This window comes from Rhineura floridana, chromosome 19, assembly GCF_030035675.1.
Source record: "Rhineura floridana isolate rRhiFlo1 chromosome 19, rRhiFlo1.hap2, whole genome shotgun sequence".
Classification (NCBI taxonomy): domain Eukaryota; kingdom Metazoa; phylum Chordata; class Lepidosauria; order Squamata; family Rhineuridae; genus Rhineura; species Rhineura floridana.
Window position 1 is genome coordinate 9,557,481 of NC_084498.1, and position 16,538 is coordinate 9,574,018.

Here is a 16,538-nt window from a genome sequence, read left to right on the forward strand (position 1 = left end):
GTCTTTTCCCCCCAGTATGACTGCAGTCTCTTCTCCTAAATGGCTGAGCTACACACTGGGCCCCTCCTGCCACCTAACTGAGGGCTGGAACATTATCTCCCCCTCCATCCCTCCTCCCAGAGCCACCTTTGATAGGTGGGGCTGGGGTAGCCACCTGTCAATCACCTGACATCACAATGATGGCAGGTGATCCATTTTCCTTTTCCTACTGTCTGAAATAAAACTGTGTGCAAAGGGATTTGCCGGTGTCGACAAACAGCTGATTGTTGGTGCTTGCTAAGCCCTAAGATCACAGCAGCACTTGCAAAAGGCACAGGGCTTTTCAGGTGGCACCAATCAGCTGGTTAGTGATGCCTGCAAACCTCTGCTTTCATTAGGGAGCAGGTGGGCGTGGCTTGGATGAAATGGCCTGGCAGGCCAAATGGGGTGGCCGGGTGGGCCTAAATAGGCCACGGACCAGAGGTTTCCTATCACTGGTCTCCAGAAACAAAGTTTAGAATCATCTAGTCCACCCATCTGCTCAATGCAAGATCTTCAATGCAACAGCTTCCAAAATAGATGGCCATCCAGCCCCTGCTTAAATGCCTCCAGCTATTGGCCATGTTAGTGAAATGGCATGTCCCATGTTCAGAGGCAGCATGGTATTCTCCATATTCAGAGGCAGATGCGGGACACAAACAAGAGGGGGCAGCTGTTGCCTTGCAAACTTCTCAAAAACATTTGACTGACCTTTAATGAACCAGAGGCTTCCAGGAAAAAAAGATGCTGAGCTCTTGATTAGAGGGTACAGATACCATCTTATCAGGAGGCCCATTCTGTATGATATAGGAATTGGGCCTTTAGGGTGGTGGCACCTGCCCGTTGGAACTTCCTCCCATTACATATTAGACGGGCTTTGTGTCTGTTGTCTACTTGGCACCTACTGAAAACCCGTCCCTTCCAACAAGCCTTTATCCCAGTCTGCATCTGTACTGGAACTATTTTTAACAAATTTTATATGTGGAATTATTTTTAAATGTATGTATTGTTTTTATATATAGAACTGATTTTATTTTTAAAAATTGTTTTATGGCTATTACTGGTTTTATTTGTTTTCATAATTGCATATTTAATTGTTGTAACCTGCCCTGGGAGCTTACTGGTAAAGGGTGGGTAAGAAATCTAATAAATAAACCAGCATGGATTTTTTAAGGTACTTCTGTTTGGGGGAAAGCAAGGAAGGGGGACCTTGCTGGGTGATAGAAGTGGGGCACCTTTGATTGTGGGGTGACCATTGGAAGGCCTCAGTTGCAAGCATAGAATCCAATGGTCAGACTGGGCAGAACTGCAGATCTCAAGAGGCACAAAGTGCCCTGGAAGTGATGCTGCCACAGATCTGATCATGCATGAACCCACTGAAACTGGAGATGGCAGCCAGTGTGGTGGTTAGAGATGGACCAGAAGCAGCAGAGTAGTTAAAACTCCTTTTGGATTGATCTTGTAAACTACACTGGGTCTCCTGCAGAAACTAAAGGTTACCTGACTAAAGAGTGTGTGAGCACATATGTAGCTCTCCTGCATAAGCCCTTTCCTACATCTCAGAGATTGAACACTGTGAAACTTCCACTGAGTGCCCATAGTTGCATTGAGAGATTGACTGCATCCAGTGATTCCATGATTTCAGCAACTTTTTCAAAATTATTTGAAAAGTATCTATCTCTGCAACAAATCTATGAATCAGTAGGTCTGCAAACTTACCATCTTGTTTAAATTAAAGCCAAAGCCTCTCTGTGTTCAGGAGCCAGAACTTTAAGCAGATGCCTAAAAGAGGAGCTGTTAATCTTCGCACACGTTTAAACGTGGCCTGCTTCTTCAATGTTTTTTTTTTTAATCTGGCCAGTTTCCACCATAAGGAACAATTTGTGCCCTCAATGAACCAGAGGCTCTTGTTTTTCCTGCAAGTGTCCAGCTGTCACTTGATGAATGGCTGTATGAGAGTATGGATCCAAGAGGCATTTAATGAAATTGACTGAGGCTATGCACTAAACCACAAATCACCTGTCACCCAGAGAAAGCAGACAGTTGTCCTCATCAAGAACAGGCCACCGGTATGGGACGTGACCGTATTGCAGCACATGACCTTCTTTAACCCCTGACAATGGGCATTGATCCTGAACAGTATAAGCACCAAGACAATAAAGTTGCCCTTTCAATAACTGTCATTGGCAATGCAAGGCTCAAAGAGCTAAGGCACCACAAATCATTGAGCAAGTGCAAAACCCACTGAGGATAGCAGTGCAATAAGTCAGCATTTCTTAAGTCATTGGTCTGAGGAACGGTGCCCATCCACAGACAGCTTCCTGTCATTAAAGAGAAATTTGCACACCATTCTGCTGGCTCTACAGGAAGCCATATTCTGCCATTTCTTTGGCAATGAACATAACTCTCCTAGATCCAGAGACTGTCTTGCACTGCTGGATGGGAGGGACTCTGAAAGGAAAGACTCAAGTCCTCAGTTTTATCATCAGGTCTTCCCTGCTCTCAATACCCCTCTCTGCCCCTCATTTCCTTGCCAATTCCTCCCCTCTCCCTAATCAGTTAGAAAATTTATAAAATCTATGCAAAAACAAGTATGAGGCATTAAATTTACACATCCATAATTTGAATTTTCAGGTAAAGGAACTTCTGTAGGATAAAAGCAAAATCCCAGTAAGCCCCGTAAAGTGCAACACCCCAAATTGCTTGTCTTCTTTCGTCCCTGAAGGCATTAGCAATGAGCCAAAATTGGATGAAAAGCCAGGTCCCCTGGAATCCCTTCATCTGCCATGAGCGACTCAGTCAGTACACATAATTCAGCCCCACCCCGCCAAAAACTGGACACCTTTCTATGAGTGCCCTCTCTTCTTCCAGTGCAGGAAAAACATTATTTGAATTTTCCAGACACCAACATTAAACTTTTTTAAAAAGGTGCTCAGGTAGCTCAGTACCTGGGTTTTGGTTTTAGAATGTAACTTTAAGGGCTCCTCCAGGTGACCTATTTATTGAGCATTCATCCTGATTTGCTTGCACAAAGCTTACGAATAGCTTAGATTACATCTGGTCTTTACTGAGTGTGTGTTCTCATTTCTTTGCAGGGAGATTACACAACAATGAGCATTCATCCTGATTTGCTGTTGGGTTGTTTATACAACTTTTTGTTAATCATTCATTCATCCCACATTTTAAAATGTATTTTTCAACTGCAAAACCTCCATTTCTTTTTTAAAGTGGATTTGTTGCACTAGGGCAGCAGAGCACAAGTGTGCAAACCTTTCCCACTATGCACTTGAATGCCTCCTGCAAAACACTGAGAGTCTGGGGGCCCTCTAACTCTTCCAAGTTTCCCCCTCCATTTGCTCCTCACTTACTTGTGTTTGTCACCACCTTCCTGTTCATCCATCTCATCGGCACTACATGTGGCACTGGAGTCGCTGTCAGGATGTGTACCCTTCCCAGCTTTGTGGTTCTCCTTCTTCTCAGCCTTGGGTGCTCCCTCAGTCCCTGTTGCCAAGCTGCTGCTGTTGTTTTCAGTTTTCTGGTCACTGCCCTTGTCCTGACAGTCCTCCCCCTCCTCCATTTTGATGCTGCTTCTGCTGGGCTCTGGGCTCTTGGGCTTGTCCTCCGTCTCCTCTGTTTTCACCACATCAAGTGTTTGCTCCTCCTGTGGCTTCTCTTCACTGCAAGCCAGGTCGGGGGCTGCCTCTTCAGGTGACTGGGGGACGGCAGGGGCAGCAGGATTTGCTTCTGGGGAACGAGGGGCTTCCTCCATCTTGACAGCTGGTTCTACTCCAGCTTCGGTGCTGGCCTCAGGGGCTGGTTTGGGCCCATTTTCTGTGCTCTCTTTGGCTTCTGGTGTTGGAGAAGGGAGGCTCTCTGTATCCGAGCTGTTATTTACTGCAGCTGGGATTAAATAAAAAGATATTAAGAACATCAGAAGAGCCCTGCTGGATCAGGCCAGTGGCCCAGCTAGTACAGCATCCTCTTTTCACAGCGGTCAATCAGATGTCTCTTTGGGGAAGCCCACAAGCAGGACCTGAGCTCAAGAGCATTCTCCCCTCCTGCAGTTCCAGCATACTGCCTCTTGACAGTGAAATAGAACATACCCATGAAGTTAGTGGCTTGATACCATTTGATGTGGATAAACAGTAACATATGAAGGAATGAGCCCCCACCCCATCCCTCAAAACCTGAAAAAGATTTTACTGCAGAGTGAAACAGTATATTGGTACAGTATATGAATTATTTCACAACAGGAGTAACTGAATAGTTAGGGCCAGGCAAGACGATTACTCTTGATGTTCAAGAACATTGTGTTTCTAACATTTTAAGGCCACTATACAGTCTGAACAAGGGATGACGAAGAGTTAGAAATCTGATAGATGATTTCCCTAAACTACTTTGAATGCATGGTATACATGCAGAGTGCATGGTTTTTGTTTTCTATGAATTTATTATTATAGTAACAAGTTTTAAGATGGAATTCTGTTTTTCACTATAGATACATTTAAGTATATTGCCTTGGTATCTTCCATTTGAAGTATTCATACACACACCCTGATATAGCACATATTTACCACATGTTAATACACAATGTATACCTTTCCTGTGCTACATATATAAGAATGACATCAATTAAGACACTTTATATAAATTAAACACAAAAACGAAAGTCCCTGTCTGCACACTCACAATCTTCTAACTTCAAAACATATCCCAGAGTACAACTGTGGTAATACAAGAAATTAGCTGAGCAGTTTACTTAAAAGGATCTAATTAATTAGTGCCTCATGCAGAAAGTCACTCTCACATAATCTTGATAATAAATATAAAATAAACTATCTCTCACTTCTAGTTCTGTACTCAGAATCACTAATACAGACTAAAATCTCTCTCCGCTTCACCTGCAGAAAAGCACTGGGAAAAACCCACCCTTTCCTAAGGCTTTATCCAAGGGATGGCCAACTGGCAATCTACTGTTTTAACAAAACTGTCTCAGTTCAGATGATGCAACCGTGGTCAAGCAAACCATGATTTGTTGGATCAGGCACAAGCCACTCACTCCCCTCTGGTATGCCTTAATTCAATACTTCCTGGTTTCTTAAACCAAAGTTTTCTGTGGTTTAAGGTTTGGGTGATCACTATAAACCATAATATTAAATCAGGCTAAAACAACAGTTGGATATCCTAGTTGCAGGAATCACTCAAACCACATTGCTTTTGGTTCAAACACCTAAACCATGTATGCCACTTTGAGCTCGTTGGAGAAAAAGTGGGACATAAATGCAATAACGAATAAATAAATTGGGAAAATGAGAAACAGAGAAATTGACACATCCTTGACAGATCTAGAGCTGACAGGGCCTTGCCCCTCTAATTTACTCCACTATGTGTCTTAAGAAGAATAGAATACTTTCTGATCATCCTCGAAAACTGAAGAAGAATCAAGTGCAGGAGGGGAAAGTTACTGTCAAAGCCAAAGACTTAAGAAAATTAGGTGTATGAGCTTGAAGCCAGACAGGTGGAGACCATCTGTATACTTTCTTCCCCTTTGAAACATATAAAAAAAATCTCATCCATAACCTTATCTCTTTCTCTCTCAGCAAACAAGACTATTTTGAGGAATCTTGGTAGGCTCTGTCTAGAGGTCAAGGTCTCCTCATTCAGGAAAGGAAAAAAAACACAATTCAACCTCCCTTTTTAAACCTCAGTGAGACAGTGCTTGTGAGGGATACCAAAAAACCCTCTCTCTCATCAGCCCATATGTGAAGTTATCTAGAGAGCCTTCCATTTTTTTTTTATTTTTAATCTAGTCACAGTGAAATGAAAAACAGGTCAAGGTCAGTAAGAAATTAATAAAAATGAACCCAACAAATACCTTCCAAATCCTAACAGATTTTCAGGACCAAGTTAATAATTAAAACATAAGAATTGTCCAGAAATCTTATATTCTCCTAAAATGGAAATTGATCTAATTATGAAAAAAAGGAGTGTGTGAGTTGCAGAATATTTGTGGGGAAAGGGTATATTGTGTACTGCTGCTATTTCTGATCTGGAAAAATGTTGGGTTTTTTGCCGCAGCGCAAGGTGGAAAAACCTCTGTACAATATTCAGTATATAAACAATGAAGACAAAACAGAGCGATAATGCTAGAAACGTAAAAATGTGTGCCTGCATCATACCTTACAGAATGAGTGGGGAACCTTTTTCAGCCCTAGGGCTGCATTCTCTTTTGGGCAACCTTCTGGGGGCCACATGCCAGTGGTGGGAGGGGCCAGAGACAAAAGTGGGCAGAGCATTGAATGTAAATTTTACCTTTGTCCAGCAGGCTAGTTTCTAAACATACTCGCACACCCTTTTCCATCCTCCATCCATGCAGGCAAGAGGCATCATCAGCTGTTCAAGGACACACTGCGACCAGGCAAGAACACTCAAGGAGGGTGTGCAGCAGAGCAGCAGTGAGTGTAGTTGAGAGGAGGGTGTGGCCTGAGAAGAGTCCAGAGGGCCAGACAGAGCAGCTTGGCCACATTTGGCCCCCAGGCCTGAGGTTCCCCATCCCTACCTTAAAGTCTATGCTGTGAAGGACATGCAATTGTCTCATGGCATAGCTATTAATTCTGTCCTTGCTACTTTGTGAAGCTGCCACACTGCAGTTTTTACTTATGTCTTTTATAAAAATAATATAAAATATCAGGGAGGTGTGCAACATTAAAACATAAATCACCACTAAAAACAATGCAGATAATCATTAGATGGCTAATCAAAAAAATTAAAAACTAAACAGCTGTAATGGCATATCAGCTTCTGCATGAATCAGGCCTGGACTCCTGGGGTGGGGGGAGGACATGATCAGAGCTTGGAAAAGTTACTTTTTTGAACTACAACTCCCATCAGCCCCAGCCAGCATAGCTACTGGATTGGGCTGATGGGAGTTGTAGTTCAAAAAAGTAACTTTTCCAAGCTCTGGACATGATGCAAATACAAAGAAAAGCAACAGCCTAAATGGAAAAGAGGTAAGAGCTAGAAGCTTGACAGTCACTTTTGTTAGACTTCCTTGTATTACTAAATACATATTTTATTTAGATAGCAAAGTGTATGAAAGACACACTCTGTTTCAGTATGAAGGGAAATGTGAACTGGGTAGACTGCTCCAACCTGGTGCCCTCCAGATATTTTGGATTACAATACTCATTTAGCCCCAGACACCAAAACTGTGTGGGCTGGGGCTGCTGATAAGGTTTGTAGTCCTAAACATCTGCTAGGTACCCAGTTGGAGTAGGCTGCAGTAGGGACAGAGGAGCTTCCTACTCTATGAAGCAGGTGTAGGGAACCTTTGGCCCTCCAGATGTTGCTCAACTAAAACATCCATCAGCCCAGCAAGCATGGCCAATGGCCAGGGATGATGGGAGCTGTAGTTCAGCAACAGCTGGAGGGCTACGGATTCCCCATGCTTGCTATAAAAGATGACTCCACAGAGATTTCCTGGTCATCAAGGATGGAGAAGTGACAAAAGGCAAGCAGGGCTGACTTCAGCCTATGGGTTGGTGCACATAGTTCACCTTGGAGAGGCGCCTTACTTCAGTGGTGGAGCATCTGCTTTGCATGTAAAAGGTCCCAGGTTCAATCTCCAGGTAGGGCTGGGAATGGACAGCTGCTGCTATTCAGTGTGGACAGTACTGAGGTAGACAGACCAAGGGTCTGACAAAGTATAAGGCAGCTTCCTACGTTCCTATGTTTTACATGTGACTGCTGCCATGGGTAAGCCCTGTTAAATCCCTCTCCTTGGCAGTTGCATAAGGTTTTCTTTCATTTAAAAAATCTGCAAAATGATGGAGAAAATCCTTTGATGCGCATCATGCCACTTCATGTGAACAACAGTGGCCACCGGCAGCAATTGGAAAGGGGGAAGGGATGTAGAGATCCTTTAAACATCACCATGGCAATTTGGGAGCTGCCTCTCCACAAGTGGTTCTTGCATGGACAGGTTAACATTTCAGGGACCCAGCGGCATGGGCAGAGGCAAGTTTTTTGGGTCCTGACCACAGAATCGGCAGCCTGCCTGGAAAGCAAGGTGCAGATTCCTTGGCAGGAATCCATGCACACCGCTGTGGTTCTGTCATTTCAATGTTACCCCAGTCACACTAGACCCATTCATGTGCCCCCATATTCCATTACACACTGTCCTATTGAGACACCAAACAGAGTATATAGAGCCAGGAGTGTTCCATATACTTTATTAAACTTGCCTCGCTTGTTTCAAGTGCAGAATCTGGAATTTCTGGCACAGCAGAAGAAAAGCTTAGAGTGTATATCTTTATATATCCTTTTTGGCTCACATAAGAAGATTTTGACCTCTGACGGAGTGGTGGAGACTGAGTTACATACCCCGCCCTGACTATGGGATTGCTTCCAAGAAGGCAACTGAAAGGGATGGAGGAGTGAATTTGAGTGTCTTCTTTAAAATGGAGACTTTGATGAATGTTGTCACAACTGGAGGAGAAACTGAGGCATCTAGCCAGAATTCTGGATGCTGTGGATGCGGGGGAAAGGAGATAACCTCATCACATTCTGCAACGTATTCAGAAAGTTCCAGGTGCTAAGGGATCTCTGAATACAGAGTGAGGCATTCCTAGGCCAAAGGGATTTTGGCTCAAAATGTACAAGTTTGGGGGGGGGATTAAAATATATTACAAAATGGTACAGGTAGACAGAAAGTCCTCACAAACATGAATCTTGTGAAAGGGAACAAAAGTGGTTTTTGGGGACTGTTAGAGTGGCACAAAGTGGAATGGTATCCACAGAGCCTGAGCAAATTTCAAAGCATTTCAGAGGTTTGGCCTCTCCAACCAAATTTCACGCATCACTGAAGTTTATTTACTTGCCATGAATCTGTGAAAAAAACAGTCCCTCGCTCCTCCCCAAAAGCAGAAAACGAGGAAGGAATTTACAGTATTTAGGCTATGATGGATTTAGCCAAAACTCTGCTGTGGAGAAAATACATGCCTGATTCAATTCTCAGATCAGAAAGAGAGATTGTAGGGTTTGGGGTTCACCCAGCAACCTTTTTTTTCTTCCCAAGGCGGCAGAGTTCCTGGATGGGGTGAGTGGGAAGATACCGTGAATCTACTGAAAGAAGCAGCTGATCGGGAGGAACAATGTAAACTGATAATGGGAAAGTCAGCAGTGCCATTTGAGTGATGCTGAAAAAGTCCTAGAGTGATGAAACCATTTCAAGGTCTTTCTGAACACACACCTTGGTATTCACTACACTGAAATGCCTCCCAAATGTCAAATGACAAACTGCTGAGGCAGAAGGCTGACCTGACATTTCTGCTCCTGTGACATTTCCGCCACCTTGGCTCAAAGGTCTGTTCAGTTTCATATCCCCTTCTGGGTAAGACAGCTATCCCTGTGCCTTGCCTTGAGTTATGCAGAACTAAAGTAGCAACACTCCCAACTCTGTCAGAGTGATCCACCTTGCAAGGTGTGTGAGTGTAGGGTGCACGTGTGTGTGTGTGTGGGTGTGCACGCATAAGAGTAGAAATAGAAGAGTCTTGTCTGTTTCAGTTCTCTCCATTTCTCATTTTTCCAATCTTAAATTCAGTTCTCCACACTTCTCTAGCATTTTGCAATTTTAAAAAATCCTCATGAAAATTCTTCAATTTGAATTTCTCCTAACAGAAACACATTTTGTTTGCTGTTTTGACTAACGGACACATTTTTGCAAGCAATTTATCTTAATATAATGCATTTTTGTATGTTATTTTCACTAATATATTCATTTTATGCACATTTCCCCTTAATATATGCATTTCTGTAAACATTGGTTGGAGAACTGCACTGCAAAATTCAGATGAAAATTTTTTGAAGGCTGGCCTGGTTTTGGATCTCACATTATATCAGAAAGTGTGAATTTGATAGATTCAGTTTTAAATGGGAACTGAACTGATTTTCTTCCCTGTTCCTAGTGTAGGATATATAATGCCCTTAAATCTGAGTCTGCTCCTACAACAAATCTGAGATCTACTTTTTTCACTGGTATCTCTGACTCATGCCTATCGCCCCGACACAGAAGATTTACCTGGAAACTGCTTTGTAATGAGTCACAATATGGACTTGAAAAGATCTCCAGTTACATATGCTGTTAGCCCTTCTCTTCAGTGCCGGGGTGGTGTCAAAGTTATTAAATGAATCCCATTTAATGGGATCCAATGGGGTGACCATTTCCCCCACGCTTGCTGGCTCTATTCCCAAGTGAGAAATAGCTGCGGCTGACAATTTTCATGTCATCCTCTCCCCTTCCCTTCCCCTTTCTGGTGCCAACTGGACAATGGCATTGCTTGCCTGGAATGGGGAGATATCACGATACTCTCCTATTGCACTTACACATGGCCCAGAGGCTACAAAGGACCAAAACGAAATGTTGCACAACTGCCAATTCAGCATCACAAGCTCCCTACTTCCAGTCTCTGTATCATCTAGTAGTATATAAGGATATGTGTTGAGATATCAGAGAACTCCGTGTTGTTGCTGTTTTTCCCCTCTTGCGCCACACACCATTCACTGGATGTTGCTATGGGTGTGTGTGAGAAACGTGCTGTGTTGTGGCTCTACAACACAGGAAAGTGCTAACAGTTGTTATGGAGAGAGGGGCTAGACACGAGGCTGCTCTTGCTGGGGGGGGGGCAGGCCTGTACTTAGTGTCATGCTGTGCCTGGGTCTCAAACATGCAGAGTCTACAAAGAGTGGGGGGGATTTCATCAGGGAAGATGGCAAAACAAATAAATAAATGAACAAATAACTTGCAGTAAACTGATTGAAGCAGAAGACAAGTCAAGAATCTGAACAAAGAGGAGACACCTTTTCAATGTTAAATAAGGGAATGTGGAAGGGGGCACCACCATTTAGATGGCTGGGTTTCCTGGTTGATGCCCTATTTCCCAAAATAAGCAAACATTCAGCAACACTCTGCAAACAGCAAACCATATCTTTGTGACTGAGATCACAGTCACAAAGTTTGCTGTGCCCGCACAAGTGAGGGCAGTCAAATGTCAGCTTTTCCATATCTCTGGCACTGTGCGAAAGTTTCACCCTTGCATGTCCTCAGGTGTGCTGGCTCCCTCCCTTCCCTGCTGGTAACCGCTCACCGCTCTCACAGACACATGGAAGCAGTGACATTTCCCAGGTTACGGAGAAGGCCTCTCACACAATTTCCCTTGGCAGGAGAGAGTTGCCCATTGCCTTATTTGCCTACCTCAAATAGACCAAGAGACTCATTTTTGCCCTGAGGAAATATTTTACCTTCTGCCTCCTCAGCCATCTCTTCCTCGTTGCCACTGGTGCCCGACCCGTCTTGCCCCATCTCCTCATCTTCGACTGCTGGAGGGAAGGTGGTTTCCTCGTTTTGGACGGCAGGGGCTTTTTTCTTCTTTCTCCTTGCATTCCTTTCTTTCTCCTGGACAACACAAGAGGACGGGGGGGGGGAGGGAATCTTAGCAAGACATCTTCCTGCCATCACTCCTGATATCAGAAAAGTTGGTATTCTAAGTGCAGATGCACCAGAAGCCAAAATTGGAGGGAGAGGGAGAGAAAGGAGAGGGTAGGTGAAAGTAGGATCCATCGACCATTCTGGGGAAATATTGGGGAGGCGGAATTGAAAGGACCACCCATGAAACTGGCAGACGCTGAGGGCTGCCCATGTACATGTATTTATCATCCCAGGGACTACTGACAACAAAAGAGCAATGTGCAGGCATGAGCCCAGAGTTACGCTGAGATGGGAGCTTGCTGAAGCTGGGGAGGAGGAGGACGAATGGGGCTTGGAGAATGTGCCTCTTTAGACAAGCTTCCTCTGGAACCCATTTCCGGCCATTGCAAGGCTCCGTTAAGCTGTCAACGTCCTCTTGCAGGTTCAAGGAATGCATAATCAATTGCTGTAAACTGCCCAGAGAGCTTCGGCTAAGGGGCGGTATATAAATGTAATAAATAAATAAATAAGTATGGGAGGATAGGGGACACATGGACATCCTCTATCACTTTCCCACCCCAGGTTTCAAAGTGTATCATTCCAATTAGTGATTTCTATGGAGTTTTTTCAATTACACAGGGCGCTTTTGAATCCTGGCTCCGACTGCACGTTCAACTCCTGGCAGCTCCAGATTAAAAAGAAAAAAAGGGATGAGGTAGCAAATGCTAAGAAAGGCCTCTCTGCCTGAGACCTGGGCAGCCACAGCCAATCAGAGTAGACAACACTGGACTAGAGGGAGAAATGCTCTAACCTAGGATAAGGCAGCTTCATAAGTTTTAGAGTCCTGCAAAGCAAAGTATTTAATATTCCCACTTTACAGATGGAGAAATCAGAATTTGTGCCTTCCGCAAACTGTTCTAGAGCATGTTGTAGGGACAGGTTTCCACAAGGCATCCTATAGCTCTGTATCAAAGTACGATTTCACTGTTCTCATGAGGAATAAAGCTCCGTCCTCCGCTGCTAGGTGTGAGAGCCAGTGTGGTGTCATGGTTAAGGTGTTGGACTATGACCTGAGAGACCAGGATTCGAATCCCCACACAGCCATGAAGCTCACTGGGTGACCTTGGGCCAGTCACTGTCTCTCAGCCTCAGAGGGAGGCAATGGTAAACCACCTCTGAATACCGCTTACCGTGAAAACCCTGTTCATAGGATCGCCGTAAGTCGGAATCGACTTGAAGGCAGTACATTTACATTTTCCACTGCTAGGTGCAGTATCCTCTGGATATCAGTTGCTGGGAATCACAAGTAGGGAGAGCATTGTTGCACTCAGGTTCTGCTTGTGGGCTTCCCAGAGGCATCAGGTTGGACAATGTGAGAACAGGATGCTGGACTAGTTGGGCCTTGGCCTGATGCATCAGGGCTCTTCTTAAAACGTACAGAGTATCAAATAATAACACTGATGATGATCAGGAGTGTGAATATTCTAGGTTTCCATAGAAGGGCAGTGCAAGGGTGGAATTTATTTATTTATTTATTATTTAATTTGTATCCTGCCCCTCCTCCCAGCAGGAGCCCAAGGCAGCAAACAAAGTGCTAAAAACACTTTAAAACATCATAAAAACAGATCTTAAAATACATTAAAACAAAACAGCATTAAAAACATTAAAAAAAACTTTTAAAAAGGGTTAAAAACATTATTAAAAAACATATTAAACAATTCTAACACAGACGCAGACTGGGATAGGTCTCAACCTAAAAGGCTTATTGAAAGAGGAAAGTCTTCAAAAGGCGCCGAAAAGATAGATATTCAAATTTGCTATTGAACCAGAATTAAACACCGTGAGAATTTATCAGTTTTCATCAAAACAAAAACACACACACACCAAAGTTTCTAGCTCTTATTAGCCATGGAAATGTATGGCCAAGTACCTAATCTTGAAAGTCTAAATGAGATTTCTAACCATCAGTGGACAGGGCTTCAATCACTCTTGTAGCTTCTTTGACCTCCAATCAACTGGCAGAAGCAAAAGCAATTATTCAAAGTAAACAAACATATTCAAATTTGTTTTACAAGTCCAGTATGCTTGGGGATGTCTGCGTGTCAGAAGCACTTTGCTATGCTAAGTCAATACTGTACACATCTGGCTAGGCTGAGTGTGTATCACAGAGCTGCCAGAAAGCTGAGAGTGGTAGGACCCCCAACACAGAAGAGTAAGAAATAGTCCTCAGTCTCTCAGGAAGCACCTGCTCCCATAAGAACCTCTCCAGAGTTTAAGACGAGATGTGCAGGCCTGCTTCATATCTCTTCAGGGCCTCACAAGAAGCAGGGCATTCTCAACTGCTGCCTGGGTGGAATGCCATTCTCTGGGCTGTTCATTTGCCCAAAAGTTAGATTAAAATACTTTGCAAAAAAAAAAAGCACAAGATCAGGCCAAAGGTCCATCTAGTCCAGCATCCTTTTTCCCACAGGGGCTGGCCTGATGCTTTCATGGCTTGCGTACACACCATACATTTAAATCACATGAAGTACCCCAAAGAATCCTGGGAACTGTAGTTTGACCCCCACAAAGGTACAATTCCCTGCACCCTTAACAAACCACAGTTCCCAAGATTCACTGGGAGGAGACATGTGCTTCAAATGTATAGAGCAGCCTTTCCCAACCAGTGTGCCTCCAGATGTTGTTGGACCACAACTCCCATCAGCCTCAGCCAACATTGCCAATGGCTGAGGCTGATGGGAGTTGTGGTCCAACAACATCTGGAGGCACACCAGTTGGGAAAGGCTGGTATAGAATGTGCACAGCCCACGAAGCCCACAAACAGGACATGTGTACAATAGCCCTCTACCTCTGCTATTCCCCAGCAACTGGTAATTCAGAAGCATGCTATCTCTGAACCAGTTTATGTTCTGTTGTTGCCATTTTATTGCTGATTTCTATCCTTTTGCTCTTATTTTTGGTTTTATTTGAACTGTTTTACTGTCGCTTTTACTAGCTTTGTTATAAGCTAGTTGGAAACTCGCTTGGGGTGAAAGGCAGCATAAAAAATTCAGCAGACAAACAAATAATTAACTATTACAGCTGGATGTGTCAGAAAGGCTGCTGTAAAATCTTGTCATTAATCATGGTCTGCACCTCACCCTCCTTATATACGTAAACCTCAAGGTACAGTACTTTGCCAAATAGGGTTACTGCCACCTTTTCTTTTCTTGGAAAGATTCCACTTCATATAAAGTGATGCCCGGCAGCAAAAAATTCAACAGATGAAGTTTTCCTCGCATCTCTGTATGCTGGGAACAGCTTGTCATGCAGGTTGTTAAAAGCAACCAAGCCAAGCACTTAAAAAGGTGGTGGATCCCCTCCACGCATTGCCAAACACTTATTTGAGACATTCCCCCTTTCTAACTAAAATGGAAACACTACCTTCGTGATGATATTGAATTTCAAGAACAGGAAAATTGCTGCAACTAATCTTGATAACAGCTAATACAAAGATAAAAAAACCCAAAACACCAGTTTCCTTTCATTTAGTAACCATTTTGACAAAATATATTTCAAGCTCCACGGCACTATTAGAGACAAAGTGGAAGGGCTCTCACAGAAGTGCAAAAGACACATGCACCATGTCAAACATTAAATGACCTAATTGGTGTGGTTAAAAAGCAATTTCCCACTGTAAAATACATGCAGATCAATGATCAGGAAAGGATCGAGACCCCAGGCCCAGTTATTTCACAGGGCAACGTTTAGTGCCCCCTTTGTAACTAAATGAATGTTATTATTATTGATGTTAAATTTATTACCCACGCTTCACCATCAGGTCCCAGGGCAGGTTACAACAATTTAAAATTCAATATTAAAACAAATTACAGTCGCAGGAATAGAGTGGCTCCTGAACGCACATGTCTTAGGTGTCAAAGGGCTGGTTAAAGAGGTGCACCTTCATTATACAGTGGAAACTATATAATGTGTAGGGAGGAAATTTCACAACTTAGGGGCTGCCCCAGAGAATGCCCTCTAAACTAACACCCTCAGTAGGGGAGGAGCCAGTCTGCAGCTGACACCAAAACGTCGGGTAAGAAACTACAGACAGCAGAATCAGGACTGGATCCCATAGGGCAGGGGTGAGCAACCTTTTTTCCTTTCGAGGGCCACATTCCCCTCAGCAAAATCTGTTGGGGGTGCCACATACCCCTAGAGCCAAATGTGGGTGGGACCACCCCTCTTTCTCTATCGCCAGCATCTCCGGGTAGGGCTGGAAGAGACTCTCTGTCTGAAACCCTGGAGAGCTGATGCCAATCAGTGTAGACAATAATGAGCTAGATAGACTTTTAGTCTGACTCAGTATACAGCAGCGTCCTAGCCACCTGCATGAAATTAGGCCAACGGCCACAGGTTGCACAACCCTGCCCAGCAGAACCTGAACCGGAGGGCAGGGAATTCGCTTGGCCGTTGGTCTAAGCCTGATTTCTTCACTGCCTGTTAAGCTGGCTGGGGAGAATGGGGGCTGTAGTCCAGCAACATCTGGGGACCCAAGGTTGGTCTAACCAACTCGGTTACTCTAGTCTCATTCCTGTGCTGACAATGGGCCACCTTCAGCTAGTTTCAGGCTGCCCTTAAGCTGGCCACAGCAGGGTCTGACAAGGTGCCACTTGCCTTGAGGAGTGGGAACAAGGCTTTCTTTCCATGGCACAAAGAATTACTTGGACTTATGGGCTTCCTGGAGACATCTGAGTGGCCAGCTACAAGAAACAAAGATGATGGACTGGATGGTCTATTTTAGCAGGGCTCTTCTTATGCCCTTATTTGAGGACTTAGGTTCTTTTTAAAAAATAAACACAATAGTATTATTATTATCATCACCATCAGGTTAAAGTTAAGGCTTGCTCAACCAAAGCAATGAGCAAGTTGCTACTTTTAGCTGCCCCACCCACCTGTAAAATGGGTATAATGATCACCCATCAAAGGAGCACTGTTGCAAGGGTGAATGGCATATGGTAAAAGTGCTAGATGAATGGCGAATACTAATAGTCAGCATACCCAAGTCTTTATGAAA

General features: G+C 43.9%; 1 protein-coding gene across 19 annotated transcripts in view; it reads right to left on the reverse strand.

Annotated features, from left to right (window-relative positions):
• The window catches only part of NCOR2 (nuclear receptor corepressor 2), a 477,973-nt gene that overhangs the window by 88,152 nt on the left and 373,283 nt on the right, over positions 1-16,538 (reverse strand). For all 19 annotated transcript variants that reach the window (XM_061603067.1, XM_061603079.1, XM_061603080.1 and 16 more), the window contains 2 exons: positions 11,317-11,470; positions 3,387-3,918 (listed from right to left, as the gene is read on the reverse strand). In XM_061603067.1, the coding sequence (XP_061459051.1) occupies positions 3,387-3,918; positions 11,317-11,470 (686 nt within the window). The remainder of the gene's footprint in view (positions 1-3,386; positions 3,919-11,316; positions 11,471-16,538) is intronic.